The sequence below is a fragment of the Neodiprion virginianus genome, chromosome 2, assembly GCF_021901495.1.
Source record: "Neodiprion virginianus isolate iyNeoVirg1 chromosome 2, iyNeoVirg1.1, whole genome shotgun sequence".
Taxonomy (NCBI): domain Eukaryota; kingdom Metazoa; phylum Arthropoda; class Insecta; order Hymenoptera; family Diprionidae; genus Neodiprion; species Neodiprion virginianus.
In genome coordinates, this window is record NC_060878.1 from 12,878,954 (window position 1) to 12,901,938 (window position 22,985).

A 22,985-nucleotide genomic window follows, 5' to 3' on the forward strand; every position below is an offset into this window, starting at 1 on the left:
TGTGGTGTTTAAAACTTCTTCATTTTTTATTTGAAACACCATAGACTGTTCGTTTGGCCACCGTGTATTGCAAATGTGATTAGATTGCATAAAGTAAAGCATGTGAACTATGGACGTTCAATGTTAGACAGTGATTTTTGATCAGATATTATTAATTGGTATAACACAGACCATAAAGTGTCATATTAAGAGATTGATTGGCGTAGCTGGTTTTAAAATTGAATAGCGTGCAATGCTGAAGAAATATTTCTTTGAACCTCTGCTGCCTACCCAAAGTAAACGAGTTATTCTTCGAGTGAATAATAATATTAGTATGAATAATAACAATAATAATAATAATTTAAATATAAAGAAATTGAAAGAAGAGGTTTATGTAAAAAAAAAGTGTGTCTAGTGTTATCGTAAATAAACGCGAGAATAATAAATGATAACTATATAAGAAAGGACGAAAGGCAAAGAAAAAACTGATTAAATTAATGAAAATCTGACTAAAAACTGTGTTAAAAATTACAATGAACCCCACATTGTGATAATTTTATAAACATACCCAATATTTGAAGAAAAAGATTGAAACTAATGAAAAAACCGATTTTTCGATTATAACAACAATAGTAATGAATGAATAATATGTATAATTAAAATGAAATCAACAGCAGAACCGAATGACAATTAATATAAAAATTCAACTACAAGAAGAGAAGGTGAAATTGAATGCTTATTACACATTACTATTAGTGAAAGTTATTGAATGAATAATGTTCGTCATTCGACATTTTTTCTTCAGAAATAATTTTTAGTCGTTTTTAACTTAAAACAGAAATGAAATATGTGATTCTTTTTTTTTTCGTCCATGGAAAAGAATGAGTTTTACCTGCTGCCTGCGATTTAGTTTTGAAAATGAAGGTTTCGAAATGCTAATAGTTGAATCATTTGTGTAGAAAATCGAATTTTAGTTTTAAGCTGCATGGCTGCTAACTTCGGCTACAAGTTTCACTTTCACTTTCACTTTTGTATCGCCACAACACGGATAAGTCCCTTTTTTTCTGCTCTAGATCAAAGTAGCATTGCCACTAACTCCGTAGATTCAATTATTTACTGAAATTTTTTGCAAGTCAGTTGTAATGAATGCCGATCAACATTTCTCAACATACGCGTATAATTATCATGCCAATTTAATCCGATATAAATAATAACTCTTAGAGACTAGCGTTGCGTCAGGCTGTACCAAACATTCAAGTCACTCTGCTACGAGACTTATTTTTGTGGTAAATATTTCGTAGGATTTTGTCAACATTGTAAATAGGATAAGATTCCGTACTTGTAATAAAAACACAACGAAAAATTCCAACACCTATTATTTATAATACCTAATCCTTGATGTTATATACATCTTAAAAAGCTTTTTTTTATTTACACAGTTCAATCACGAGTCAGTTCAAATACTTTTACAGCCAAGTGAATAATTACATTCACCGATTACAAAATTGCCCTATTCTTATCGCACAGTAGAGGTAAATTAGAAATAAAAGTGATGCAATTAAAATACACTCCTTCATCTATCATCAATTGCAGACTCCCGCTTTTAAGAAAAGCTTCAATATGCATGGTTTGTCGCGAAATTATCGCTACAACGCGAGGTATTTAGCAACCGTAACGAGGTTGTTTTTCCTAATGACATTCACAATAAAACATTTGACTATGGCAAATATGCGGTCGCATGTTGCTCGTGGTGCTTCGAACTTTTATGCTTTGAATGTTTTTATCATAGATATTACACTGAGTAATGCACTGGTTCTCTTATCGTTGAAAAGTAAAAATCAAAGCAAAAATTGAAATTCTATAGTTTATACCTATATTTTTCATTTACAATTACTGTCAATTATATAAGATTATATAAGATTTATGGTAGTAAAATCTATTTTCAATAAGATTTGTTATGTTTATTTATTTTTTAACAAAAAAATATTGATCTCATCTACTTTCGCGTTAACAGAAGATAATAAGAAACAAAACAGATCGAATTTAACCTCGGTACGCAAAAACTCAAAGCTATGGTATTACGATTAGCCACTGCGCTACAGACTAGCTTGAATATGCGTCGTGCGAGCGGACTGATGCAGTCAATTTCAGTGCATACATTTGCTGTATACTTACAAACAATAACGTCTACTCACAATCTAGACTACGGAAAAACTATTAATTTTGCAGAAACCACGTTCTTTCTAACAATGTTTGTAAGAGAATCGATGGTACGTAACGAAGCTAAGAAGTGATATTTTTTATTTCATGCATGTGATCATTTTTGGCGTCGATCTCGTTGATCAATGACTTCGCAAAATTTTGGGCGTTTGCGTCCTTGGAAAGGAAATCTGACACTAATATCGACGGAGATTTTCCTCCTCCGTGAGCAAGACATTCTGTCCGATATCTTTCCCCTGAAATTCGACTGAACGGATCAGCCTCAAAGTAAGTCTGCCATATCCACGAAGCTATGGCGCGAGAAATTAGGTACGAGTAATATTTCGCACCGTATCCAACAAGGTGAGAAAATCGCAGCTGCCAAGCCTGAACAATTGGTTTAAAAATGTGTTGAGTATTATTGATGATATTCAAGTGGACAAATATTTATCAAATTTTATTCAACACTCACAGTATTCTGGACGTATGGCAAACCGTAATATCTGTCTTGTAAATCAGCTAGTATTTCTGTGCTGGGCTGCTCTAAGCGACGGCTGTGATACACTTGATCCAACATACTATAAAATACTTGATTCTGCAACTCGGAGGCAGGAAACAAGTGCTTCGAGGCACACAGTCTGTGCAGCATGTCATCAGGGATTGGCTCCTGGGTTTGAAAGTGCTTTGCGAACGTCGAAACCACCTGATTCGAGAAGAACCCAAAACCCGATTTTATAAAAATACATAAAAGTTGGAAGATACAGAACCTGGTAATACGAAAATACGCATTTTATAAGTAGTTACAAACCCTGGGATCGCTTGCAAAGTATTCCATTAGGACGCTTGGCACCTCTGCAAAATCTGTGCTGCACCTCGTTCCTGTGACGTGTTGATACTGGGTTCTGCCCAGCATTGAATGCAACGCGTGTCCCATTTCATGAAATAAGTTATCCACCGACGACGAACTTAAAAGACTCGGCGATGACCATCGTGGCGATGGTAGTGACAACATTAGCACAACTATTGGATTCTGGAACCATAAAATAATAAGTATTAAAGGGTTGGTTGGACTTTACGATTGTGTGTTAAGAAATTTTTTATTTAGAAAAATAGCGAGCTGGAGATCAATACTTTAAGCAAGAATGGGCTGCACTGTCTGAATAAAAAGTGAGGAAAACAGTAAGTGTTTAAAAAATCCCCAACAGTGATATTTGTGACCATGAAAATAAACGCAGATAAGGCAGCATCTCTATTATGCAATAGCAATGATTCTAAGCAAATTTGAAGAACACAAGCTAGGATATTGAAAATTTGAGAAACGGTTTTATGCATAGAAAGATCAAAATAATTAAGAACTCTGATGTCATTGATCCGATTCCAAAGTTTTTGGGCGTATTTCGTTTGTTATAGACATCTTTAGAAACCATTTGAGAAAAATTTTACAAATAATTATCTATAGGGTTAATAAAAACTTAATTTTTCTGAGTATGGTAGAACAAATGTTCATTACCGATTACATTTGCGCGTTATAACTATACTGTAATGTAGGATTTCTTGAATATTTCTCAGACAATTTCTGACAGTTTAGTTAGTGAGTAAAATAAGCCGAAAAAAAATTCGGATCAGCCCAGATGAACCTCTAGTTTGTTCAGTTTGACTGTTCTCATTGTATATTTTTTTTTCTAAATAGATTATATCTCGATTTGTGTTATTGGAATTTGTGCAGATTTATTTCCATTACATAGTAACGATGTTTTACTTGTGTTCATTGTCAATGGCACAAATTACAGATTTGTTAAACTTAAAAAAAAAAATCTTTTCCTAATAATTCGAGTGCACAAATCATTAAACAAAATTAATAAAACGTTGTCTGTATCACCTGGTAGCTGCCATCAGGCAACTGCTTTCCACCTCTGATGGTGAAGTGACAATCCTGATTGGGTTTCCCCATTCTTTCATAAAAGTCACAATAAATGTATCCTAACGTCCCTTGGACATCATCTACCACAGCCAACTTGCGAATGTCGCTGGCCCAAACTTCACCTTTAACGACTGGCTCTGGCTCCAATTTAACACCGTACAAAGCTTGCGTCAACGTATTCAGACCCTCCATACACGTTCCAAGAGAAAAATAAGGTGCAAATTCTGCACTAGATGTGTTTAGCCATGCCTTTTTTGCTTTTGCTATAAAATATGCTGTGTCCCATGCCATTAAATCCTGAATAAGAAACGCAATGGGACAAAATTAGAAGGTATAGTTTTTACTTTAGAGTTTTTCTCCGCATTTATTAGTTACTAATTATCATTATTAATGAATATGCGATTAAAATTGAGGTAAAAAAAATGTATAAAACATTTAAAATCTATGATAAATATATTGCAACATGAATTTTTTGAAAAGGAACAAGTCAAGTTTCGGGAATATTTATTGGGAAAATTTTATTAAATTCTCAAAGCATTGATTCTTATCTCTAGCTGACCTGATTTGTTCCAGTCTCAGCATTTTTCATTTGCTGCATTATTTGAAAATCACTATGCGCTCTGTGCTTTAGCTGGTCGCTGAGAATGTTTAAAAATTCATAAACTACTTCAGGTTTCTCGACTGTGCTACCTCGGACGGCTCTAAAAAGTTATAAAAGTACAATAACAAAACTCTCATGATTTTCAATCCTGCGTTTCAAGTTTTTCGACGAATTCTAATTGACAAAACTGACCTATGAGCATAGGAAGGAAATCCGCATATTTCAGCCAGATCGTGTCGATCGTTTAATAAGCCCCTGAGGAGAAGCTCCTGTTGAGAATCCGGGTATAGGAATATCTTGTATGCAGCTTCTCTAGCAATGGCATTGGAGGAATCTGTGTAAAGTCCTTGGACCAATATTTGACCGCCTTCGGTAGTGAAGCTAAATGATAACGATTTGTCTCTTACAATTTATCCCTGGTGAAAAAAGGCCTCAGAAATTTCTCAGAAAGATAACATGTTTTCAACAGTTCTAAGAGAAATCCCATCATTATTATTCCAAAAATTGAAATTATTCTGATAATATCTCACAGATTTCAAGAAATTGTAGACAGCTTCTGAAGAAAACACATGTGATTCTTTTGATTTTCATTTTCTGTTGGAAATTTGAGAAATTTTCAATATTTGTCCATCTAACGATATGTGATGAAGTCAAATTCGAGTGAAAATCGGCCCAATTTATGAAGAATATCATATTTTGAGAACTTTATTGTATGACGGTTCTGAAAATATTTGAGTTCTGGTGCTTCTGCGTATTTTCTAATGGTACTGCATTGGAGAAAACTAGGATGAATTCCCAACAGAAACTTGAAATATTAGAAAAATAATTAAATTAATTTTTCTGTATTGCAGATGAAGAAATGTGGACATATCAGTAACAGAACAGTTTCAATAGTACTAAACTTATAAAAAGTGCAGTAATTCCCAAAAAGTATAAACGTTTTTTCATAAATCTGCGCAGATTAATTTTTGGTATAGAAATTAAGGTACTTGAATTCAATACAAAATTCTTAGAAATTATCAGAATTAGCCAGAGATTTTTTAGAAACACTGTTGGACATTCACATTCGACATAAATTGGTAGAAATTTCGAAGTTTTTGAAAATAATTTTCTCCAGGGACATCATGTTTCATCAAATCTATGTAACTTACTATTGCCTTATTTCAGGCGGAAGAACATCCTTCTTCACTGCTCTAGGGTGCACTGTGCCGGCCATAAAACGCTGACCCGTCTGTGGAAAAAGAACAATCGCATTACTGATTCTTCAGCCCCAAGAATTCATACTTCATTGTAGAATCAACATCAATTTACTTGGAGAATTCGATCATTCAGATGTACAACTTTTTGCCGTTGTTCTTCGATTAGGTGTATACCGCATTGCTCAAAATCAAAAGCGAACAATTTGGCAACATGTTCGTCTACTTCTGTAGTTTCCACGACGTCTCCATTTTTCACCACATGCAGCAATGAGTTGTATAATTCCTTATGGGTGTTCAGCCTACAAGAAGGTAGAGTTGGGAATGAGTAAAACAGGGTGGAATCATTTCACCGCATATTAGTTCTGGAACTTCATTACTCTCAACACACAAGTGGATAATGTTTACTTTTCGACGACGCCACTTATCGTGATACAAGCATCTTCGGCTGCATCTGAAAATTTCCTATCAGGATGAGCAATTCTGACAAATTCTGCTAAGTCTGCAACCTTGCAAAGTGAATCAGAAAGCTCGTCAAAAATTTCTACAATTTTTCGGCTTCTTGTTTGGCTCGTAGCTTCTTCAATTAGTTCGTCTGTTTGAGCCATGGCTCTTCTTTTGAGTAGATCAAATCCTTCGGCATCGTCGAGTTCAGGAATCCCAAATAGACCCTGGAAATAATGAGATAAATGTGCCACACTGTAGAAATGGTCAAAAAAGTTCTGTTATGCAGAAATTACCGTTTCTTTTCGCGACACCAAAGAATCAATCACATCAACCGACTTTGTGTTGAATGCCGTTGCTAACGAGGACCATGTGCTAACATCTCGATACTTTCTTCTCAATCCAGTAACAACGTTGTTTCGAATCAACATCAGCATTTTCTCAACTTAGGACTGTGAATGATAATAACAGTAAAAATAAGAAGCAGTGACTGAAGTCAGTGATTAGAGATCAGAGATGAAAAGTAAGCAAATAATGGAATTAATAAACAAATAAGTGGATAAACGAATGTAATGGCTTACCTGCTATTTACATTTCTAATCGTGAATCATGTGAACATATAAGTATGTATGTACTATTGCATATTCAAGTTTGGAAATAATATTTATCAATTATTTGTGTAACATTTAAGAAATTTCCTTGTAGTGCAGCTCATATTTCTCATAAGTTTGAAGGGTTTATTAGTGTACGCCGGGTTATTCTGTGCAGGGACTCGATCAAAACTATCCTGGTAGAGTGTATGTATGTAATATGTGTACCTGTTGAGTAAGAATATCCTATTCATTGGACTTCCTGCTTACAGGACTCCGTCGGTAAGAAGAAACTTTAGATCACAATTTACCGAGTAGCGCTAGCTGCACTGATTTCTATATACATATATATTTCTATATACATATAGAAACTGTGCTACAGAGTATGAAATGATACGGTCGAATGGTCTAACGCACATGCGTTAAAATTCTAGATTTAAAAGTAGTTGTCTTGTCAGGTTGACAAAGCGTCTTAAGTTTAGATGATAGGACACCGCAATGACCGAAGGCAACGTAACCTCAAAAATTTTGACAGCTGTCGGTGGTAGGTTGTGCTCAACTTGAGTGATACCCCGATTATTCATTAATTGTTCAAATGAAAACATCCACAATCTGTCCATTCGATCTTCAGCAACTGTCATCGATAACTGTCAAAATTATTGAGGTTACATACCTCACGGAGACCTGCCATCTAAACTAATGACGGTTGGTTAACCTGACTAAACTGTTTTTACCACTGATATATATGTATATATATATATCAGTTGGCTTTTTACTCTAGAATATGGTCTCTAGCATTTCAGCGCATGCGCGTTAATCATTCGACCGTCAGCTACTCATTTCTGTAGGCAAAAACCCATGATAAGAAATTACGTGTTGCGTTTGCCACTTTCAGTTTCTTGTTGTTTTTGTTTAAACAAGGTTTAAGAACAGGAAAACCGGTTTTTTCAGTTTTTCACTTCCAGGCAGTGTTACCAACTCAGTAGTTTTTCCACTAAATCTGGTTGTTTTTATTCTGGGGCGGTAGAAAAAATTCACTTTTAGTAGTTAGTAGATTTTGTCAGTGATATAGTTGGTCATCAGTTTTTACACGTTTTAATTCCTTAATCCTCAGATGACAGCATGAAAAGTAAATCTTTTTTCCTTTTTTTCCTATGGATGTTACAGTTTATATCAATAATAAATATTCATTGTCTAATAACAGTAAAGTTTATTTGTTTTTTCTTTTTTTATTCGATTTGATTAGCGGTATATTGACGTCCAATGCTAATGTTATATTACCATGTATTATAAAGTAATAATTAGATCCAAATTCTATTATAGATGTTCATTTAATACATACAAATAAGATAATTATTTTTAGGCAAATATTCGCGCGCTAAATTGAAATAAAATTTTTAATACAGTCCACCAGGGGCAAGTTTAGTGGTTTTTCAGTGGAATTGATTGGTCGTCTTAGTGGGAGAGAATTCAGAGTGTTGGCAACACTGCTTCTAGGATGAAAACCATGAAACAATCCGTGTACTCTGAGGTTTCTCTCTGTACTCTGTAATGAGATGAGCTGTATAGAATTCAAAAATTTTCAAAATGCACGCTGGATCGACTCGATCGAAGAATCTTTGTCCAAGAGAAACTGAAAAATCCATCAAATCAAAAAAATCGTGGCCTAATTGGTTTTTGGTTTCAGTTACATTGTATGTCACGAATTAGATTTTCATTTTTTCTATTGGTTGGTCTATATCCCTTTGTATGGTATTCTGCTGGCACTGTTCGATCTAACTGTAACGATTAATCACAGTAGTAGAATCAAACTTAAATAATCAACGACGGATATGACGGCAGAAATTAATAAAATTGTAGGATTTCCCGGGAAAAACAGTTTCAAATAATACACGGGCGTAGCCTCAATTTTCGTGCAACAAAGTGGCGATTTAAACGATGAGCAATCCCATACTCTGGCGATGAGAAGCTCTTATTCAGGGGGGGGAGAGAGGGTTATGTTAGGGATGTAGATAATTTTCCTTCCCATTCATCAACGATCAAACATTAATCTTGATTGAAATTCATCGATGAATGTGATGAAAAAGTTCTCCGATTCATTTGAAAAATGATCACCAATATCATATGACGAATCTGTAAATTCAGGACAATCAAATCAGGAGATTGTGAAAGTTTCGAGGTTATACTATTCACTCAACGAACGTACCGATGGTGAGACATATGTGTATTTATTCATTCCGTCATCCCACACATATAACCATAAAAGGAATCCTCATACGGTTTGCCATATATGAATATCGACATTCGATAAGAGAAGATTATTAATTCAGTTCATTTTTCTCCCCACCCACCCACTAATTACCTACGGTTGTATACAGTTAGCATCCAGATTTGGTATTCCTGTAAATTATCATCAATTTAAAACCTGTCATTTATCATTACCGCTTCATATATTTATTTTACAATCATGCCATTTGTACTCATCCATTCAGACAGACACAAATGCCAGTGGGAACAGCCTATTTACTGCCGCTAGACAATTGGCAGAGAGTGAAATACATCTGATCCAGGTGATAGAAGGGACCAGAAGAAGTAACAGAAAAGTTGCAAAAAGTAACATGACCACAACAGTGAAAAATGTTGGCGGTAAAAAATCAGCCAAATCGATGAGTGTGAGTATAAGATTATGGTTTTGCAAGTGATACTTGGATGAAGAAACCTGTTGCATACCTTTTTATTTACTGGTGAAATTATCACACACAGAAGTTGAGATGTATAAATATCTGCAATGTTGAGAAAGTATTTACGTTATCAATAGCAATATCTCGACATTCGAGGTAGACTGTTTACTTGTTCATTAGATATATCGGAATGCACTGCAGTTCAAAGATGCAAACTTCAATCACATTATCTAGAGATGATTTTGTACTTACTTTATTTGTGTTTATCATATAAAGCCGTTTACACTTTTTAAAATAAAAGATTTCTTGGGTTCTCATATTTATGACAAAAGTTCAAATAAATGGTTTAATGAAATATCTTATCTCAAAAGTATTCAGATAGCCCTGCCAATCTTGCCAATGTCATGCAGTATATCTCATTATCTATCTGTGTCGCTGTAGTTTGAAAAGCAAATACAATGATAATAGTTTCATCAGTTCCACTGCACTTACAGTCAAAGTCCGTTTTAACCATTGATAAATACTCTGTATTCTGAAGCAATTTACCAATAAATTCATAAAATGTCTGAGAGTGGTGAAGAACAGGTGACAATATAATTAATTTAATGATAATTTGCAAATTGAAATTACTTTCCTTATATTTTCATTACTCAAGGCCAGGCCTTCGGCGGCGTTGGCGGCAGCAAAGCGAGAGGCAGCAGAGCGAAAGCTTGTCCACCCGAAAAAATCTGGAAATACTATCCTCAGAGACATTTACCAGAAGGCCATGGACGCCCAGACAATAACGCGTGGCGAAACAGGTCTTGTTTGGGATCGGTCGATGGAAGAACACCGTTGTCTTTGGGATTCGGCATATCCGGAATGCCCTGAGAGGTTCACAAGGATTCTGGAAAGATGCAAAGACTTGGGCTTGATCAGTCGCTGCAGGGTTATAGAAGCGCGTGAAGCCACTCACAAAGAAATATTACTCAAACACACACAGCAGCATATTGATGTGCTGAAAGAAACTGCAGAATGCAAAGACGAGGACAATCTTGAAAAGTTGGCTTCAAAATATGACTCTATTTACATTCATCCTGTGAGTTGGCTGCAGAAATAACAGAAAATATATAATTTTGATTGTTATTCAATAATTTAGTAGCAAATTTGTGGATTTGCAAAGTCTGCTGATTAAATTTGGATATGCAACAATTCTTTTCAGTATACTGTATTGATAACGACTCTCTTTCCTACAGTCGACTTATAGATTATCGCTGCTGGCTACTGGTTCAACGATAATTTTGCTGGAAAGCATATGTAAAAAAAAAGTACAAAACGGGATGGCTATAATCAGGTGATTATTCATTGTCCTAGTACTTCTCTTGGTCACTATTTACTATATTTCTGATACACAAATCTCGGCTTTTAGGCCGCCAGGTCATCATGCAATGAAGGCTGAGTATTGTGGCTACTGTTACTTCAACAACGTAGCTATTGCTGCACAGAAAATGCTCAATGATAATTTGGCAAGCAGAATATTAATCGTTGACTGGGACGTTCATCACGGACAAGCGACCCAACAAATGTTTTACAATGATCCGAGGTAAGCGATTGCATGGTAGATGATCTTTAGTGTGAATTGGCTTCACTGTTTTCACCAAAAATTAAGAAAAGAGAGGAAACCGATTAACAAATCTCTCACAATGTCATTTCTATTAATGTTGGTGAATACGAACGAAATAACATCCGTAATATATAATAGAAATGAATCTAAGTATATTTGTATGATACAAGTTAAGATATGAAGAATTTGAGAGAAGGATTTAAAATTCGAGCATTTTAGATTGTTGAAGACTGGTGTTCCTGTTTTAATTCTAATGTTTCTGATTTTATTCTATTCACCGACCAGATTCCCTCAAATTGTATGATAAATCTTTTAAAAAATTTACATTATAACGCAGTTATATATAACATTTAAATGTAATTGTTGTCGAACATTTGCCGTGGTGTACTTATACAAATACATTTTTTCCCAATCTGGAGATAATTATATTACTGGAGATTTTTCAAACGGCTTTTGCTATTTTCCGAACTTTTGATTTGGACAGTAAAACCAATTAATCCTTGAGAAAATTGTCAAGATGAAAATTAATATTTTTCAGTTTTCCATTGATTGGTGATTCTTATGGAAAAAAATCAACTAGATTCGTTAGATTTTACTCTACAATGGCTCATCAAGTTTGAATTTTATTGTGACACATGTGACACCATTTTGTTCCAGAGTTGTTTACTTCTCCATCCATCGATACGAAAATGCCGAGTTTTGGCCGAATCTTAGGGAATCAAATTACGATTACGTTGGAGAGAAAAAAGGGGAAGGTTACAATTTCAACGTTCCCCTCAACAAAACTGGAATGACAAATGCTGACTATATCGCCATATTTCAACAGCTCCTTCTTCCAATGGCCTATGAGGTGAATCAGAGAGTCAGAATTTGAGCTCAAAATGAATATATCCTAATTAATTATTTCAGTAACCATCAATTCAGTATATTCTTATTAATCCAAGTACACCCTTGAACAAAATCATTCTAGTTTCAACCGGACCTTGTTATTGTCTCAGCTGGTTACGACGCAGCTCTTGGCTGCCTTGAGGTAATAAATAATTCTAAACTGCAACTAATTCTCACTCATTTTATTGTTTTATGGACCTAGTTTTGTCCTGACATTGTCATTGTGTCTGCCGGATTCGATTCAGCAATTGGCGATGAGAAGGTATTTGCTATATGCGTACTGTCTGTATTCAAAAATTTAACCTTAAAAGCACCTAATCAGTTTATGACGGCAGACTTGGATTTTCAGTATAAGAGTAAATTTCGAATTTCAGACTTCGCAACTTTATTTTGCTGGAATTAATTGTCCAATCGCATCTACACTCTCCACATTTCTTCTTAAATCGAGTACAAAATAGTTTCAAATTTTCACAGGGTGAAATGAACGTGACGCCAGCTTGTTACGCGCATCTTTTACATCCATTGATGGGGTTAGCTGGTGGTAAAGTTGCGGTTGTATTGGAGGTAGACGTTTGTGCTATATAACCAGTATTTCAAACCTTCTGACTTGCTCTGTAAATGATCTAGTAATATTTCTTTTAAGGGTGGGTATTGCCTAAAATCTCTAGCAGAAGGAGCTGCGTTAACTTTAAGAACATTACTGGGAGATCCTTGCCCAATGTTGCATGTGCTAGAAAAACCGTCTCGCAGGTACTGATAACTTTTTATGAGGAAAAGTAAGAATAGAACTATTTTTTGTCACACGTGGCTGGAATAATTTCTCGAATCTAATCGATCCATGATTCTCAGCATACAGGAATCTATTCTGAATGTCATATATGCCCACAAAAGTTATTGGAGTTGTTACCAATATCAAGACACGCACAGCTTAAATGTTCCAGCAAATAGTATAGAGGAAAAGAACAACAGACACCTGCCCAACATTATTTTTAAGTACGTCGGATCCTCTACATCGGTAAATAATCGTGAATTATACAACAATACTGCATCGTAATAAATGATAATATGGAATTCACAGAAATCGGGAGCCTAAACCAGAGATTTACGACACGCGAAATTGTTATCCAGTTCCGAGTGCAGAGTTAGCTGCCGAGTTCGACACCAAGTTAAATTTATTGATCGAATGTGAGTTGGCTAAGGTATTAGTGAAAAAATTATTATTAATTGCAGGCCTCAAACCTTGTTAATTTTACTGTATCTTTGCAGTTACAAATTTAAGCAAAGCGCCTAACAAAGTTTGCATTGTTTATGACGACAGAATGCTCTGTCATACAAATATTGTGGATAATACCCACCCAGAAAGGCCCGAGAGAATATCAGGAATTTTTTCCAAACACGAAGAATATGGATTTCTCAAACGATGCCATTTGCTCCAAGTATGTAATAACATTTCATTGTACCAATGAACGTCTTTATACAATTTTTTGTAGCCACACATCAAAAAGTTCGTTGAGTAATGAAATTGTCGAAAACAACACTGTTTATTTATTTTGTGCTCAAGGGAAGAATGGCGACGGAGGAAGAATTGTCACTGGCTCATTCGAAGACGTATATTGAGATGATAAAAAAAACCTCATCAACAAAGCTGAAAGATCTATCTAAGCAGGCGTCTGAATTAAAGTCAGTCTACCTTCACACCGAGACGTGGAAGAGCGCTTCTGTCTCTGCCGGATGTTTGCTTCAAGTTGTGGATAGCGTCTTGACCGGGGAGAGCCAGTCGGGCTTGGCAATCGTGAGGCCGCCGGGGCATCATGCAGAACGAGATACGGCCTGTGGATTCTGCATATTTAACAACGTGGCTGTCGCTGCCAGATATGCTATAAAAAATTATAACTTGAAGAGGTAGAGTCATTTTGACTGAACCGCAAACTTGCCGCATTGAATTTGCCCTCTAATTGGAAGTTTAGCGAATTTGCCGAATGTTGGAACAACTGCTATTCTTTTGAAACACTCATAAAATGTTCATGAATTTAGACAAAGATTTTTACAAAAATGTACCATGCTTGTCCGCTGTAAAAAAAAATTACCACATTATTCATATTCTGAGTCAATATGTAGAAGTCTCTGGAAACTTCTGAAAACACTTTATACAGATTAAGTATTGTAAAAAGGGTTCTAATACCACGAGTTCATAAAATTTTTATATATTCAGCTGCAGAGATTTAGAAAACCGATCGTTTCGAATGTTTAAACCCAAGAAATTGTCCAATAATTAATACACATAATTTTATACAATACACTGGATCGGGCAGTTGAACGGCCGACGTAAAAGAAATTTTACTGCTTGTTGCAGGGTGTTGATAGTCGATTGGGACGTTCACCATGGCAATGGAACCCAGAGTATTTTGGAAACAGATCCTCAGATTCTGTATGCATCGATTCATCGTTACGACAACGCTGGTTTCTTCCCGAATTCGAAGCGGGCGAATTATACAGTGACTGGAACTGGTCCGGGAGAAGGATATAATGTGAATATACCTTGGAACAAAAAAGGGATGGGAGACCCAGAGTACATAGCGAGCTTCCAACAAGTCATCATGCCGATTGCATACCAATTCAATCCTGAACTAATTCTGGTTTCCGCAGGTTTCGATGCCTGCATTGGGGATCCTTTGGGAGGTAGTGTTAACGGTTTAATTTACCAAAATTCGAATTAGCTCATTTATGTAGAATAAGACTTTTTTTGTAGTTTCCAACTACCACTGGTACATAGCAAAAAACAAATTCGCACTTAAGATTAAATTATTAAATTTAAATTACTAGCACTCAACTGCATTTGATACAGACTTGATCATAAAAGCCTTTGTGTAGATAATTCAATTATTTATAAAAATGATTGTAGAGATAAGCCTGTATATAATATCTTTAGAGGCCATACTGTTGACTTTACAACAAAGGTCGAAACCATAGTTTTGTATGTACGTAATTCGATTCTCTAGTAAATGCTCCCAAGATCACGTCCGTATCGTCAAATATGAGTGACTGGTGCCAATTTAAAAAAAAGCGACTTCCCTATGCTAATCAATTGGGGAAGCTTGGAATTCTAAGAGCAATCTTTTTTCTTTTTTCTAATTATAACAAGTTCTCTGGATGGGAGCAAAATAAAGACGTTGCAACAGATTGAAATATCCTACTGTAAGGAATGATAGCATTTTTCTACCATCATCTTATTCTTTTTCAGGATGCAATGTTTCACCGGAAGTGTACGGTCATCTCACTCACTCACTGAGTTCTTTGGCAAACGGTCGGGTTATTCTATCACTCGAAGGTGGCTACAACGTCAGTTCGGTTTCGTACGCATCATTAATGTGCACGAAAGCCCTGCTTGGAGATCCATTGGTGATGATTGATCTCCAACAACCGCCGTGTTCAAGTGCCATAAACTCAATCAACAATGTGTTACGAACGCACAAGCAATACTGGCCGAATTTAATGTTCCAAAAGTCTTTGCCAAAAGAAAATGTCCTCCCGAAACTCAAAACTACCACGTCTCGCAATAAATCAGAGAAACGTCGTGGTGCTTCCAGAAAAACGTCCGAGTCTAAGATCGTGTTTGAAGATATCGAGTCGGAAAAATTGGAGATCTCTTTGCCAATTGATAAATTCAGCCTGAACATAGTCACGGATGAGGAAATAAACAAGCTACAGAATGAGATTGAAAATTTAAAGATAAAAAATGTCGAAAGCGATTCTCTCGATTTTGACAGTTCAGGAGGGCATGAAATTCATACAGGAATCCCGAAAAAATATGAGGAAATAAATGGTTAGTCTATTTTTCGTTTGAACCAATTATAAATTTTACTACCATACAATCTTCACGGAGGTCATGCTATATCTAACAATAAATTAAATAAAAACAATTTTTTTCCGACGTATCAAATATCGGAAGTTGGTTACTTTCGAATTATTAGATCAATTTTGAGTCACCTAAACTGAAGTTAGCTGTCAGTGCTATTTCACCTTCATTGTGAAACTTCATAATCTTGTTTGTTGATTTTTATTTGATTTCTGTTCATAAGCAATTTGGAAGTCATGCAACACGGTAATTTTTAGTTCGCTGCAAAAGATGAAAGCGACACCTTGACAGTATTAGCGATATTTTGGATTTTGCTGTTTTGATTAACCGTAATTATTAATTTATCTAGAAGCAAATTACGGTAAAACCTGTGTCAATCCTAATCAAAATCAAGGATCTGATAGACGAAATGACGAAGGTGATCAAAGTGGAAGCAGAGGAGGAAATAATCCTAATGATTTGAGCGGTGCTGCTGGCGCAGCAGGAGCAGGTAGCCTGATGCAGTATCTTTCGGAAAACATGCAGGTTTCTAATTTAACTTATATAATTATAGTGAGATATTTCGATTCAAAATTTTGATGATAAAAACAATATTATTGACGAAGATGTGGTGAAAAAATACCGAGTGTGACCAGTGTTATGAAATTACTGTATAAAAGTGAAACAATTTAGGAAGTTTGAGTTGAGAAAAACTGCACCCACTCTAACGGAGGAGGATCCTTCATAGTTGCGAATCGTAATCTAATTTCCAGAAATTCATCAGATTTGAACAGTAACAGCTATTTATTATCAAATCTAACGAGCCAAAATTTGTTGAGGATTGTCACATCGTCTTCACTAAAGGATTAGAATCTCTTCTAGTTTTCCTCAAACTAGTAACATTAATAAAGCGCACTTCTTTGAATGGACTTGAATTTCCAGGCACTGGTAGATGGTGAAATGTTTGCTATCGTTCCGCTACGCGATTGTCCTCACTTACCCACTGTCGAAGAAGTGCCAGCGGACGGGATCGACGTTCGAGCTCCTTGCCAAGAGTGCAATAGCACTGCAGAAAACTGGATTTGCCTGCAGTGTTACACGGTACATTGTGCAAGAAGTATCAATGAGCATGCGGTTACTCATGGCGAAGAGACGCAGCATCCGATGACGCTTAGCTTCAGCGATTTGTCTGTCTGGTGTTATGGTTGTGAAGCGTACATTGACAACCCTGTGAGTCTATTTATTCCCATATTATTTATCACTTGCCATGTTATGTATCCTTCTCATATTGAGTATTAATACCCTATTGTGGATCTTCCTCATATTACGTATCATTCTCATGTTGTGAGTTATTCGTCACTAACGTATGTTTTTCTCATATTTCTTCTTTAGCGACTTTACGCAGCGAGAAACGCGGCCCATCGAAGTAAATTTAATCAGGACTTACCTTGGACTTACAACAATTTGGAAATTGCTTAATCATTTTTCTAGGCAGCCGCCGCAACAACATTAATCGAAGGTCACAATATCGCGTCATAAACACAACATTTAGTATCTTAACACCTCATTAATGATCATTAACTAAAACCTGTTCCATGTCTTTACAACTCGGCGGATATTATTCTGGTTGGATTTTAAACGATGTAACTAGAGTTGGTGATTGAAAGAAACCTTATAACCAAACTCGTGTTAATCAAATTATTATTACGTGAAAAAAAAAGTAAAAACAGCATATTTTGCCTTTCTTGTTAAATCGAAATAAAAAACCGAAATTACACTCTCACTAGACGCTGTGCGGAGGCCATTAGTTCAGAGTGTTTAACAGCTTTACGATGGTATATTTGTCAAGTACAACGGATGTATTATAAATTAAAATAATCGTATTGTTACGAGTATAAGACGTTCCCCAATTCTGCGACAGTATTTTGGGATGTTTTTTCGAGTTACCCGCGCATCAGACGGGTCCGTGTATGAGACTAGGGCTATTTTGACAGGTGCTGTCAACGATAAAACTTCGGCTTATATTCAGAACAACATGATACTAAGTGAAGTTAATAGTAATAATAACAATAACAATAATGTCATCTGTATTAAAGAGAATAATTATTATAACAGTTCAAAAAGATTTTTAAATTTTCCATTTTCATTTGTGATTTATTGGTACCTCTTTATCTTTAGGTTTCTATATTATATATGTATAACATTTTTTTTATTTTCACGTATTTAACCATCCTTTCTCTATACCAAGATCCAAGACTTGATGAAATTCTAATAATATCAAAGCGTAATATTAATTCTAATGCCTTATATTCTACGAGATTTCACGATCGAGTATGTTGTAGCATAAACTCAGAGCAAACTTCTCTGATCTTTAATTACGAGATCTGATTAAGTCTTTTTCCAATCATTGTTGATGTGATACGATTATAACACTTAATTTACTATTTAAATACACTTTCCTAACTGCAGTTTTTCATTCTTTCTCTTCTTTTGATTGATCTCTGCTTTTTCTTCTTTGAAGATTTCGTACATTTGTTAATACTCGCAAATTTCAATCATTTTCAGTGATTTTACTTCAGACAGGAAACGAGATTCAGAAATATATATGTTCGATATATAAAGACAAAAAAACTTAGCTTGACCGCACTTTGTGAATTAGTCGAAGTTTCTTTCGTTCTTCTGGAATTACCTAGCTGTTAGTTTCATTTGTAACAGGATATTGCAGTTTACAATAATTCGAGAACATTAATGTGTACGTGGAATATAAAACATGTGGACGGATATACAGATTGCTTATAACAACTAACTGTTACACAATAGTGCCACAAGTACCTATAAATAATAATAAATGATAAGCAATTGTTCACAGATATAAATATTAAAATTAACGTTTTGCGTAAGCGATGTTACTGATCTGATAGAACGTTTCGATGAATGAACGGTTGATTCTAAATACATGCATCAATTCGACCAGGTCCAAACCTTCATATTTTTGGTTTTTTCAAAATTTTTTGTCGGTCTAGTAGAACATCAAAAACACTTGAATTCATTTTTGTAGGGTTGCATTTTATTCTGACCATTTTGGCAGAAGACCTACGATGTCAAACAATATCCTGCTAAGTGTTGAGACACCCAAGCATATTTATATTCGACCAAAGCGTGAAAAAAGTTAACTTTTTTCATGTGAAGTTACTGTTTCTGAGATTTTTGAGACATTGAAAACTCGATAAATTTGTCCTTTAAAAATCGAACAGATAAAACTTCACTTTTCAAATGAATTTAAAAGAATTTTTACTGACAGAAAAACATTTGAGATTTAGTTGTAATAGTAATAGTTAATATAAAAAAATAACATTTTTCCACGTTTTGGTCATATAAATATCTCGACACCTAGGAGATCGTTGACCATCATGGTTTGATGCCAAAATGATTAGGATAAAATGCAAGACTTCCTATATCGTTTCCAGATTTTGTAATTTAGATGTTATTTCACGACTTCGACAATCGTTTCTCGTAAGGAATTGTTCAGAGAAATGGAAAAAAAATTCATTTATGTGTTTTTGAGATCTAACTACACCCAAAAAAAAAAAATTTCAAGGAAAACAAAAAATATGACGATCAGGACGCGGTCTATTTGGCATGGAATGCCTCGTATATGTAATAGAGAGCATAATTGAAGTTGATCCTTGAAACCTGGAATTTTGTTCGATGAAAAAGTAAGATTTTTTTAGCAGCCATGAAGTATTTGATCCGTTGAAACGTAAATTTTTGAGGAGTTTTTAAAATTGGATATTGAAATTTAAGCAAACATCTTTAACTCTGAGAATCGTTCGTGTGACTCTACGTGATTAAATCGCCAGGGATAGAAGATTCAATTTTTAATAGCACTAAACCTAACTGACGAAAGCATTTGTAAAAGTTTTCTAAAAAATTGTCTACAATTTTCTTTGTACAAATCTCTAGATCATCCATGTCATTACATTCGTAAAAAAAATCTAACACTGGTAGCTTTTCGATGGAAATATGAGGACGAAAGGTCTTAACAGTTTTCAACAGGAATACTTGAGATTGATTCGTCAATCTGAACCTAGTAAACTCGTCTAAAAACGTAGCAGGCATAGCGTAATAGAGTCTATAGGGCTGTTTCTTGGTTCTCAATTTCTTTTCACACTCTTGTATCTTATCCACGATGTTCTGGTATATTTGTTCGACATTTTCTGAGCCCTGTTCATACAGGTGGAAATCTTTGGCAAGCTTGTACTTTCGTTGTTCCCGTGTTACATAAGTTTTTCGTGTATTGCGGAGTTGTAACAATGCTGTGGGTATGGAATAAATGTGCGAAGTGAATAAATGAACATTTGTTGCGTGCGGCTTGGCCTTGAGCTCCGCCGCCAAGTGTGAAACAAGAGGCAACACGCCACCCTGGTGAAGAAAACCGTAGAAGAAGGTCAAAACTATGTTCACAACGTACCAGACAACCAGTACTTTGTTAGTGCTATTCTTATTTCGCCTGAATGCTAATTTTGACTCGTCGCTATTTGACGAAGAAACACTCTCTACCGTTGAGACGTGGCGTATTCTCTGCGAATGTAAAAATATCAACGGCAATGTGACCGGTATCAGGAATCTCGGTTCCTGATGGGGGAAGACAGACAGCATCAGGATTGGCAGGATAAAAGACGCTGTCATCAGGCCAATGATGCTCTGAATACGGGGCAATTCCGACCAGCGACCTCTTAGACACCTGAGAGAAAAACAAATGGTTAATCTGGCTGATCTTAATAGGACTACCTGCCAACTTCCCGCTTTGATGTATGCAAATTGACTTTGATATTCAAATAACTCGGAAACAGCTGGATCAATTGGATCCCATCATAATCAGTTCCAAGTTGAGAACAGCTACATTGATTCAGACCAATATCATTAAAATTTTATTATGTGTTTTCAAGATATAATCAGTTGAATTCGTTCGAGGCGTCTATCATTTCAATAACTGAAAAACTACTGAATCGATCACGTCTAATACTTAATTTGGTTTAATCTAAGAAGAACCCTGTTGATTGAGGCTGAAATCATCAAATCCGTTCACTCATTTTTGAGATATTATTAGACAAAAAATTCATTACGTGCACACACACCCTGTACCAATTCTGAAAACGGCCCGAGGTGATCGTTATATAGAAGTAAAAAAATGAGGTCTGGTGAAAATTCAACTGTCTATTTTGGTGCTAATTACAATATTGTTCTTTTAAGAAAAGCGGGAAGTTGAGAAAGTGCTTCAAAATATAGGCAGCAACTCGGGTCATTGAAAAAATCATTGAAAAGGTGTTTCGATCTTACCTGTAAATTATGTTGCCGAATGCGAATAACCCAACAAAACCGAGCACGTTATAGAGCAAAGGAACATTGACCAGTAGATGAAGGAATTGAGGATGCAAACCGTGATTTGCAAGATTTTTAGTAACGGAATTGTATTTCAAAAAGTTTAGAGGAGTGACGACGAAATTGTTCATGCTTATCTGTAGATTATGTATCTCACTCAGAGTCAAATAACCGAAATAAAAACTGTCCGTTAATATAAAAAGGATAACCGTAGGTACGGTGCAAAGTACAAAAGTGAATATCCTTATGTGAAAGTCGCCAAGTCCGATGTTCTTCGAACCAAGTCCACGCTGTAGCCAAAAGAAAATCGGAGCAAATGCAAAAGCGACGAATGTTGGGCGGTTAAAAATACCAACAACAGTTATTGTTGCCAGGATTAAACAATTGTTCAACGAATGACTTGGCAGAGACGCACGTAGCTTGAAATACTTGACACGATCGACGACGTTTCCAGCTCTTTTATATTTTTCCGATAGATAGTCATCCTCGTAAACAATCTGAAAGTAAACGTGAGTGTTTCAAGTGTGAAACAGAACTGCGTAAAAGATTTTCTTACCTCGTCGGAAGTGGCCATGCACTTTGCAACGAAATAGATCAGGGTAGAAGTGAGTACGAGTTCAATGGTGTTGGAGAAAGTCCTAGTGGCATAAATTAATATGACATAGGAGCTAGCATAGGTGATCAACCGGGTCCTGTAGTTCTGTCCATAGATGTAACAGATCTTGTACAAGCAGTAATCCGACAGGAATGAAAGGGCGCATATCAAAAGCCTAGGGAATATGACAAGGGAAAACGGAGTCTTCAGCGTTGTGCCGAATACGTAATATGAGTACGGAGATATTCTGTTCAGTACTGAGTATGGGATACCAATTGTCAAATAGGGTATCAGTATGCTCCTGATTGGAAAGGTAGCGTTGTATTCCCATGGTCTGTAGACGTCGATATCGAAGTACTCACCTGAGAACAGGAGAATAAAATAGTGACGGACTCTTGCGAAACACATCAAGGAATAAAAACCTGGGAAATACCCACCAGCTATTACTTCGATGGACTGAAAGTACTCATCAGGATGAATGTAACCGATCTGTGGTATTAGCGTCAGGGCGAGGCGGAGAATAGCCAAGAGCCAGTATGGAACGAGATTCAATTTTATGGACGTAGGATAAGTGTTGTCTTTCAGGAATCTATTGTACTCATTCTTGTATCTCATTTTCAAGCCTGTACCACAGTCCGCAGCTCGGTATCATCAGTCAACCTAACCTAACCTAAGATTATCTGACCTAACCTAATTTTATCGTATCCTGATATTTTGAACGTGTTTGGAGATTTCGAATAGTTTTGTACCATATTAAGAACTGTTGTAGAATTTTGAATAAAGTAATGTCTACCGGCGTTGCTGCCGGTGATTTTGAACCACTGATATTTCAGTCGTTCAGCTTAGATCAGCTGTCAACGACTTTCGCTGCTGTGGCTGCTATTTTGCTTTGATGTGTTCGTTTCACTGGCTGCACTCGGTGCACTCTTACCAGAGAGCTCTTACTTAGTGCAACTTCCCTAGTTTTCCACCAATAGCAGAAATGAGATTGTAGGAAAATCGCATACAGTGGAGTCAGTTGAAAACGCTTGGAAAATGGTGCAGATACTGGAAAGTATTTGATTGGCTGCG

The 22,985-nt window shown here is 35.8% G+C and overlaps 3 protein-coding genes across 8 annotated transcripts; 1 reads left to right on the top strand and 2 right to left on the bottom strand.

The window, feature by feature from the left end:
• Positions 1-1,052: 1,052 nt before the first annotated feature.
• On the bottom strand, positions 1,053-9,793 carry LOC124299097 (mitochondrial intermediate peptidase). 3 transcript variants are annotated; one of them, XM_046752034.1, is made up of 12 exons: positions 7,242-7,647; positions 6,922-7,158; positions 6,637-6,792; positions 6,305-6,567; positions 6,012-6,198; positions 5,852-5,931; positions 4,893-5,081; positions 4,659-4,800; positions 4,058-4,396; positions 2,987-3,208; positions 2,651-2,881; positions 1,053-2,565 (listed from the first exon to the last, which is right to left on the bottom strand). In XM_046752034.1, exons 3-12 carry the CDS (start codon positions 6,775-6,777, stop codon positions 2,263-2,265), a joined length of 2,097 nt encoding a protein of 698 aa, XP_046607990.1. In that variant the 5' UTR covers positions 6,778-6,792; positions 6,922-7,158; positions 7,242-7,647; the 3' UTR covers positions 1,053-2,262. The 3 variants fall into 3 exon arrangements, with proteins under 3 accessions (XP_046607990.1, XP_046607992.1, XP_046607991.1); XM_046752036.1 differs by lacking the exons at positions 6,922-7,158; positions 7,242-7,647 and adding an exon at positions 9,661-9,793; XM_046752035.1 differs by lacking the exon at positions 6,922-7,158 and having other exon boundaries at positions 7,159-7,648.
• On the top strand, positions 8,494-18,081 carry LOC124299095 (histone deacetylase 6). Of its 4 annotated transcripts, XM_046752027.1 has the most exons (19): positions 8,494-9,141; positions 9,423-9,602; positions 10,267-10,689; positions 10,847-10,944; positions 11,020-11,193; positions 11,872-12,064; positions 12,185-12,244; positions 12,305-12,364; positions 12,577-12,666; positions 12,746-12,852; positions 12,952-13,095; positions 13,181-13,287; positions 13,369-13,538; positions 13,664-14,004; positions 14,456-14,781; positions 15,344-15,925; positions 16,308-16,483; positions 16,880-17,167; positions 17,330-18,081. In XM_046752027.1, exons 1-19 carry the CDS (start codon positions 9,139-9,141, stop codon positions 17,414-17,416), a joined length of 3,609 nt encoding a protein of 1,202 aa, XP_046607983.1. In that variant the 5' UTR covers positions 8,494-9,138; the 3' UTR covers positions 17,417-18,081. The 4 variants fall into 4 exon arrangements, with proteins under 4 accessions (XP_046607983.1, XP_046607985.1, XP_046607984.1 ...); XM_046752029.1 differs by lacking the exon at positions 12,185-12,244; XM_046752028.1 differs by lacking the exon at positions 12,305-12,364 and having other exon boundaries at positions 8,495-9,141.
• On the bottom strand, positions 17,878-22,925 carry LOC124299098 (GPI mannosyltransferase 4). The gene is made up of 4 exons (XM_046752037.1): positions 22,352-22,925; positions 21,876-22,276; positions 21,278-21,816; positions 17,878-20,681 (listed from the first exon to the last, which is right to left on the bottom strand). Exons 1-4 carry the CDS (start codon positions 22,527-22,529, stop codon positions 19,778-19,780), a joined length of 2,022 nt encoding a protein of 673 aa, XP_046607993.1. The 5' UTR covers positions 22,530-22,925; the 3' UTR covers positions 17,878-19,777.
• Positions 22,926-22,985: the final 60 nt, after the last annotated feature.